This window comes from Orycteropus afer, unplaced genomic scaffold (genome assembly GCF_000298275.1).
Source record: "Orycteropus afer afer isolate SDZICR_OR568_19922 unplaced genomic scaffold, OryAfe1.0 scaffold00686, whole genome shotgun sequence".
Lineage (NCBI taxonomy): Eukaryota > Metazoa > Chordata > Mammalia > Tubulidentata > Orycteropodidae > Orycteropus > Orycteropus afer.
This window is the reverse complement of record NW_006922273.1, coordinates 1,054,683-1,062,741: the sequence shown is the minus strand read 5'-3', so window position 1 is coordinate 1,062,741 and position 8,059 is coordinate 1,054,683. Positions and strand designations below refer to the sequence as shown.

General features: G+C 37.8%; 1 protein-coding gene across 1 annotated transcript; it reads right to left on the bottom strand.

Moving 5' to 3' along the window:
• Nucleotides 1-2,373: 2,373 nt before the first annotated feature.
• On the bottom strand, nt 2,374-7,344 carry PTP4A1 (protein tyrosine phosphatase 4A1). The gene is made up of 5 exons (XM_007956923.2): nt 7,240-7,344; nt 5,614-5,706; nt 4,979-5,109; nt 4,243-4,317; nt 2,374-2,491 (listed from the first exon to the last, which is right to left on the bottom strand). The coding sequence occupies exons 1-5, from the start codon at nt 7,342-7,344 to the stop codon at nt 2,374-2,376; spliced, it is 522 nt and encodes a 173-aa protein (XP_007955114.1).
• Nucleotides 7,345-8,059: the final 715 nt, after the last annotated feature.

The window sequence follows — 8,059 nt, the reverse complement described above, 5'->3', positions numbered from 1 at the left end:
AGTAATCAAATGACATATTACATTGAGCAAATCTGTTAAGACTTCTTTAAAAGTGCTAAAAGCAAAGATGTCACTGTGAGGACTAAGGTGAGCCTGACTCAAGCCATGGTACTTTCAATTGCCTCATATGCATGTGAAAGCTGTACAATGAACAAAGAGCCACCAACAATTGACACATTTAAATTAGCATGTTGGGGAAGAATATTGAATATATCGTGGACTGCCAGAACAGCTTCATTTCATGTACTTTGGGCATGTTATCAGGAGGGACCAATGCCAGAAGTACATAATTAATGCTTGACAAAGTAGATGGTCAGGAAGCCCCTCAACAAGATGGACTGACATAGTGGGTGCAAAAATGGGCTCAAACAGCAACAATTTTGAGTGTGTAGGACAGGGCACTGTTTCGTTTTTTGTCCATAGGGTTGGAATTTACTTGCTAGCACCTAAATACAACACATTATTCATTAAGCTCTCATGTACCAAACATTTAAGCTCCACTAATTTACAGTCTGTAAAGATACGTTAATTATCAATCTGCAAATATGAAACAGGTTCAGAAGCCAAGCTGCCAAGAACTAACTGGTGAAAATCAATTTCAAATCAACTCTTCTTTTTTTTTGGTCTCTTCAGTAGAGAACAGTACATTAGTTCAATATTATCTAGACTTTTTAATCACAAAGGAAGCTTATACAGTATGTCACTGACTGCCACTGAGTCGGATCTGACTCATAGCGACCCCTCCTTGGGTTTCTGAGGCATCACTACGGAAGTAGATTGCCCAAACTTCCTTCCGAGGAATGGCTAGTGGATTTGAACCACCAGCCTTCTGGTTAGCAGTCAAATGCCTTAGGTACTAAGCCACCAAAGTTTCCATATCCTGTATACATACAGTATATATAGTATAGCTTGTATTAGTATTATAGTTCTGATGACTAACAGTATTTGTTTATAATTTAATCTTTTATAAAATGAGGATACACTTAATTCAAAGGACGTAAATGAAGTGCAATCATTTCTATAGTTTTTTAAAAGTTGTTAATCTTAAGCACAACAATTTCAACATGATAAATGCATTTCATTATTTATTTAATGTTTAAGCTTTCGCAACTAGGTTTTTACAAGCTGGTGAACACTGACAAATTATTTCTCCCACAGAACTATAACCACACATTCCCAGACAGTATAAATATATGGTTGAACTAACATTAATACACATCACCATTTTATCAATTACATAATAAAACAAATTATCAAGTATCCAAATATTAAGTTACACAGCTCAAAAGGCATATAAAAATTAGAGTCTGCTCAATCCATTAGCAGAAATCCACTTTTTTTTTTTTGCAAGAGAGGTTGGAAAGAAAAGGAAAAATAAAATCACACTTCAAACAAAAGTAAGTTGGTAAACAGCTTCCAATTGATATGGGGGAAAAAAAAATTCCAGATACTTTATGATTAAGTTTTAGCTATGATAACAAAGCATCTCTACCTTTTAAAAAAATATTTACTAAATTAAAGAGCATATTCTACATGTTCTGCACAAGACAAAGGCAACATTTTACTAAAAATATTTAATAGCCCCCTCCCATTCTTTTTTCAGGCCCTCCCTGTTAAGTTGCACCCCCTAAGTGCAAACATTAAATTAACTGTAAGGCTTTTTTTTTTTTTTTTTGTCTGGAGACATTAAAGACATGTGCTTCTGTACAATGCAGATTTTTCAAAATTAAAGTTTTCCATAAAAGCACAAAATGAGATTTACAGAAAGACATTAAATAATCACTGTAAGACTTGGTAAAAACCAACAAATATGAATGGTTGCACAAACCTGATGTATACTGGTACAAACGTGGGAGATGTAAACAAAAAGTGAGCAGGCAAATAACCGTAGGTCTTATTTTCAATGTTTGAAATGACTGAAGGAATAAACCACATAAGGTCTAGAGTGTTCATAGTTCCTGGGATTTTTTTAGTTCTGAATGATACTAAAAATATACAAGTGTTGTGCTGGGTATTTTGGCACCTAATCTCCCTAAATTTCTTATATACTGATAAGATTCTGGCATGGGAATAGATTTAAAGACTTATTAACAATACTGCATGATTTCAAGAAAGATCAATTGGTACAAATAATAAACACATTTTAAATGAACAGTAAGAAATTTTGCCAAGTGTCCAGATAGGATGATCGTAACCCAAACACAGAGGCTGCAATTCTGTCAAGCTTGTAGCCTGGTAAAACTGCTTTTCAATACTCTTTGGAAGCTTTATTAGAATTATTTATTCACCAAGCTAACATGTTGGTAAATACATATGACAAATTAGGTCCTGTCTCAAGTTCCACTTCCAAGGCAATACCATCAGGTACCCGTTTTATTGAATGCAACAGTTGTTTCTATGACCATTGGAGTCTTTGAAGCGCAGCCGCATTTTAGGACGATACTTCTCCAAATACAAAAGTTGTTTGCTGTTAAAAGCTCCACGTCGCTTTCTGGGAAGAGGAAGGGTGGAAAATATGTAAGGGAAAGAGCAATTAAAGTACAATCTTTCTATTGTAATGTTTTATATGCTATAGATAATTGGGAGAGTTTATTTTTTGATTATTAGGCTATAACTTAGCACAGAAAGAGATATGGACCAACAAACATCTGTAAATGGAAAAAAGGTACTAAAGGAATGTTCTCTATCTTGAGTGTTGCCTACAAAACAATGAAAATTCATGAATCCAAGAAGACAAACTAATCTATGGTGACAGAAGTCAGAAAGAGATTACTTCTGATGGAAAGAAAGTAGACAACAAAGGGGAGAAAGGTACTTTCTAGAGTGATGAAAATATTTATCTTGTTGTATTGGGTGGTTGCAATTTGGATATAACTCACTTAACGGTGAAAGCCTATGAAAATAAGCAAGTAACTATTCCATTATAGTAATTTAAAGAATTATTTTAAGTTTGTTGAATTTTGAGAATTTCTGTGTCAAATGTTAATAAATAAAAACTTATTTTGTAGTTTTAATACTATCTTAAAAGATATAATGGTCAGATACACTATTAGAAAAAATTTGTTTTCATGGTAAACCTACTCCTCACTTATGGTTAGGTTCCAAAGACCAGGTTGTTATGCAAAAGTAGGCATTATGTGAAAATGAAGGATGACCACATCACCTCAACCGTTCGCCTGTACTATCAACGTCTTACCGGGCCTCGACTCAGGTCACTGCCTTCCCCTCCCCCATATCACCTCGGAAGCGTTCAGTCCCCAGTCTTTCAGAGCCAGGATGCCCAAATGCTGGCCCTCCTCCCCATCCCTGGGATCCCTGGTCTCATCCCTCTCCTGCTCTCACTCTATTTTCAGGATGGGTAGCCCTGGGTTACCCCCTCAACATTTAAAAACACCTTTGGGTGTGGTTTTGTTGGCGGATCCCTGCCTGTGGGCAGGAGGGCATGGGTGTTAAGGAGGGTGAGTGTGCATACTGTCTCCTGGCTCCCCCTCCACTGGCCTATTACTGTAGCACCCCCAGCTCTTGCTAGATGGCCCTGTTCCCTCTCAATTAACAATCCATGAGAATCAACAAGAGCAAGGCTTGGCCTCTGCTCTTGACCTTACACTACAGCTGCTGCTGGTCACTCACCCAATGACTTCATTCCTGCCCAGGAGGGGGGCATCAAAGGAGTATAAAGGGATGCACAGGTGCATCATCTGATAAGCTGATATGGGGTCATACTGTGGACCCGGGTACCCAAGTACCCCATCTTAGGGCTCCTGACTACAGCCCAGCCTATCCCTCCTTCCCCTTGGGCCTGGGAGCTAGGGCCAGATCCTGCAGTCCTGCTTCCTCCCTGGTCAAGGATGGCTTACCTTTTAGGACACCAGCTACTGTTGCCCTGGCCTCAGCCCATGTGGGTACCCAGGACCACCGGGTGGTGTTCTGTTATCATTGGCCCTACTCTAGACACTACCCCCCAGCCTGGCACCCTGGTGGCTTGGAGAAAGTACGTCCCCTTCCTCTTTCCCATTTGGTGAAATACTATGCCATATGAGCTTCCCTGCTATTTACATATAGGGTCTGCTGATCAGTGACCTCTCTAGGGACCTCAGCATTAGTTACAGCCAGACGTGGGCCATTAATGTGTGAAATAGTTGGATAATGAGATATTTAAGTGAGGAACAGGTATATGTAATGATCTGCTGACATGCAATGAGAAAATAGAGACTGCATGGAAAGGATCCATTAAATACTCACTGTCTTATGAACTGTACTGCATCTTCGTATTTCATTCCACCTTCAATTAACGCTAGGGCAACAAGCACTGGAGCTCTAGTAAGATAAGATTTTTGAGAAATCATTTTTCAAAACCAAATCCCAAAAAATCCATTATAAATAAGCTTAAATATTAGGATTTGTATTCTTGGAGGGGCACCTTGAAAAAAAATGCAGGGAAACAAGAAATTTTGATAAATGCAACCTTTCCAGATTTCCAAACAGTAAAAATTATTTCCTACTACTGCCAATCCCCAGAGATAAATGCATTTCATTTTAGTCTTCCCCACTAGAATGGCTGGGGGTGGGGTGGGGGATGGGGCGCAAAGGAGAAATGGGAGAGGGGTAATGGTTTTAAGTCTGGGCATGTACTCTGTAATGAATTCCTACTGAGTAAAAATCAAATGCTACCTTTAAAAGTACACTAATAAATGGAATGCAGGCCACCTCCTAGACACAATTCAATCTTTTCTAAGTGAGTTTGGACAAGGATTCTAGTATCACCTATACAGACTAGCACAAGATTAACTCTATAACAATTTTTCCCACAGTAATTGGAATTTGCTATCATAGCACTGTTACTTCCAGTTGTATTGGAATACTTTTACTCACCTTTTTTATTTAGTATAGCAACTTACCTAAGAAAGCAAATGGATTCCCCAAAGGGAACCTTGAGTTAAAATTAATACCACTAGATGGATTTAAGAAATTCCCTTACCTCCCAAGACCCGCAACACAATGAACAGCAATACAACAACCAGGTTCTTCACGAAACTTAATTTTTACAAGACTTAACCAGTCATCAACAATCTGGTTGGATGGCGGTGCACCATCATCAAAAGGCCAATCCTAGGGGGGAAAAAAACTTTAATAAACACCCAAATATAAGTTTTTTAAAAAAGAAAGTATTTTTATTTTAACATATTTATCCTATGTTTAATTAAGCCACACTGTTAATGAAATACATGAAACCTGTGAGAGCAGAACTCAATGGGACTGCCTTATTTTTCTCTGTCTCACCAGACTTTCCACTTTGACACAGTGTAATCTTACCACTGTCTACTGCTCACTTTAGTGGCAAATACTTCAGTGCTCCTTCTCTGACAGGTTTCTGCTTTACAAAGGCTCTGGCTGTCATAGGTTTTGCAGCACAGCCTAAGTGTTGAATATGTATTAAGATCTTTTGTTACTTAACAACCTGTGCTTAGCTTTCACCTTTATTTGGAAAATAAGATACTGTACCATTTTCTACAGTTATAAAAAAAAAAAATAAAGCTTTTTAAAGACTGTGGTTATTTGAATAAACTTTTATTTATCAGTATCCTAAACATACAGAAAATGTTAAGTACTTACGAGAACATGGATGCCTTCTTTTTCCACAAGAGCAGTGTCGTAAGTTGCTTCACATACTCGTACTATTGTGGTAACGCCATACTTCTTAAGTTCCTAGATAAAACATATACCAATTAACTGCATCACTTAATAACATTTTGATCCTCTCTCTAGTAGGTATTGTTAGCTAACTGAAAATCATGGAGAGAATGAATATAACCTATGTATGCTTAACACAAGGAGCTCTGGTGGCACAGTGCCTAAGGCATCTGACTGCTAATCAGAAGGTTGGCAGTTCAAACCACCAGCCACTCCACGGGAGGATGACGTGGCAATCGACTTCTCTAAATATCTGCCACCTTAGAAACCCTATGAGTTGCTATGAGGTGCAATTGACAGCCCCTCATATTCTGAAATTGTTTATCACCACCCTAACACTGCATAGAAGGGGATGAAACACACAAGGGGGGCAATTAACAAAAGAAAAACCAAGGTAAATAAAACCAAAGGAATCCTTCATGATAATCTGACTTGATTAGATTATACTCACTTGAAGTACATAATATGATTTAGTGACCTAAAATACCCTTGTGTTGTTGTCATTGTTATGTGCCCTCAAGTCAGACCTTACTCATAGCAACCCCTCCTTGGGTTGCGGAGGCAGTATCACTACGGAAGATTGCCCAACCTTCCTTCCGAGGAGTGGCTGGTGGGTTTGAACCACCAGCCTTCTGGTTAGCAGTCAAGTGCCTTAGGCACTATGCTACCAGAGCTCCTTAAAATACTCTTAAGATCTTGAAAATACAGTAAAACAAAACATTTAAAAATAACAGGCTTTAAAAGACTCAATACATTACCAATTACAACTCTTCTAACACCTAAAATTGGATTCTAGAAATCAAATGGGGTCCGAGACATATACTAGTTTGGTCTATGACATTAGGTTAAATAGACATGAAAAATCCATAAAATAGCTGCTATGGACTGAAATTATATCCCTAAAAATATGTGCCCCCCCACCCAAAGTATGAGGGGGTAAATCCTAACCCTGGCACTTGTGGCTGTAATTCTATTTGGGAAAAGGCTTCTTTGTTATGCTAATGAGGCCATCAGTGAGATATGAAACAAGCACCTGAAACAAGCAGTGATGGACAAGATAGAAAGAATAAAAGCCAAAGAAAAAGAACTTCCTTCCCCTAGGGCCAACTGACAGACAAAGCCTTGCCCTAGAGCCAGAGCCTTGAATCTGGCCTTCCAGCCTCTGTGAGGAACTTTGTGAAAGCTACCCACTTGTGCCATTTCTGTTACAGCAGCACTAGATGACTAAGACAGCAGACTTTACAGGCATAAATTTCTTATCATAGCCTCATTGCTACATTTTACACCTATGACAATTTAAATTATATAAACTCAGAGGCATCAACAACTAGACCTTAACTTATAAATCCAAACTAAATTCACATACAAAACCTTGAAATTTAATACATAATTTAACATCTCTAACCTACAGACATCACTATTTTCTTTTTAGGAATTGGCACTATTTGAATAACATCTCAAATTTTCTAATGTAACAGTCACTTCCCTAGCATAAGATCTACTATTAAACTGCAATCAATTTAAGAGATTAAAACTATAAAATCTTACCTCTATAAATTTGTTTAAGGTCGCATTAGTCGGATTGTGTGTAATAAGAAATCTCATGTTCTTGTATGTGACTTCCACAGGAGCTGGGCGGTTCATTCGAGCCATGTTAATTTAGGTAAAAAATACTCAATAGGGTTATGAACAAATTTTAAAAAGTGAATACAGAAATGATGTAAAGAAACTGAAGTCTACTTCAAAATACTCCACTTGAAATTCTCAGTGCTTTGAGTATGATGTTGGGAGTAATGGAAAATGAAATGAACCTCCTAACAAGAAGCAGCAATTCTTCGATCCAGTAATACTGAGGCAACAGAAAGGAAGTGCACTGAGGTTTACCCCATCCAGGTCAGAACTCTTGAAAATTGCTCTGCCAATTTCAATTCAACACCTCTGTGTCCAGATTAACCACTCTTATGGGGGCTTCTTGGTGGAGTAGTAATGAATTTCTACAGTTCACTTGTCTGCATAGAGGTCGTGCTGTGCCTGGCAGTAATCTCCACTGCCCTTCAGAAACTCCATAAATGTGTGACCAAGAACACCACAGAACTGCTGTTTAAAAGAAAAAGTGGGGGAGAGAAAATAAAAAAAAGGTTGCTTTCCAATTCAAAAAGAACATGCTAGATAATATTTATAGATTAAACCAATAAGCATAAACACACGTAACAGTCTCAAACGGATTATTACTTTAAAAACAACTTAAAATAGAATCCTAAGGCCAATAAGAAATAAAAAAAAAACACTAATCTACTACAAAGGATCCAAAAAGAAAGCCACTGTTAACATTTGGTAAGTATCTCATTCACACACACTAGTACACTTC

Excerpts from the sequence above, each read along its gene's own strand:
- PTP4A1 (XM_007956923.2), bottom strand. The coding sequence starts at position 7,344 with ATGGCTCGAATGAACCGCCCAGCTCCTGTGGAAGTCACATACAAGAAC. Across the intron at positions 5,110-5,613 it reads AAGAAGGCATCCATGTTCTC|GATTGGCCTTTTGATGATGG; the intron begins GTAAGTACTTAA and ends TTTCCCCCCTAG. Across the intron at positions 4,318-4,978 it reads TGTGTTGCGGGTCTTGGGAG|AGCTCCAGTGCTTGTTGCCC; the intron begins GTAAGGGAATTT and ends TTATCTTACTAG.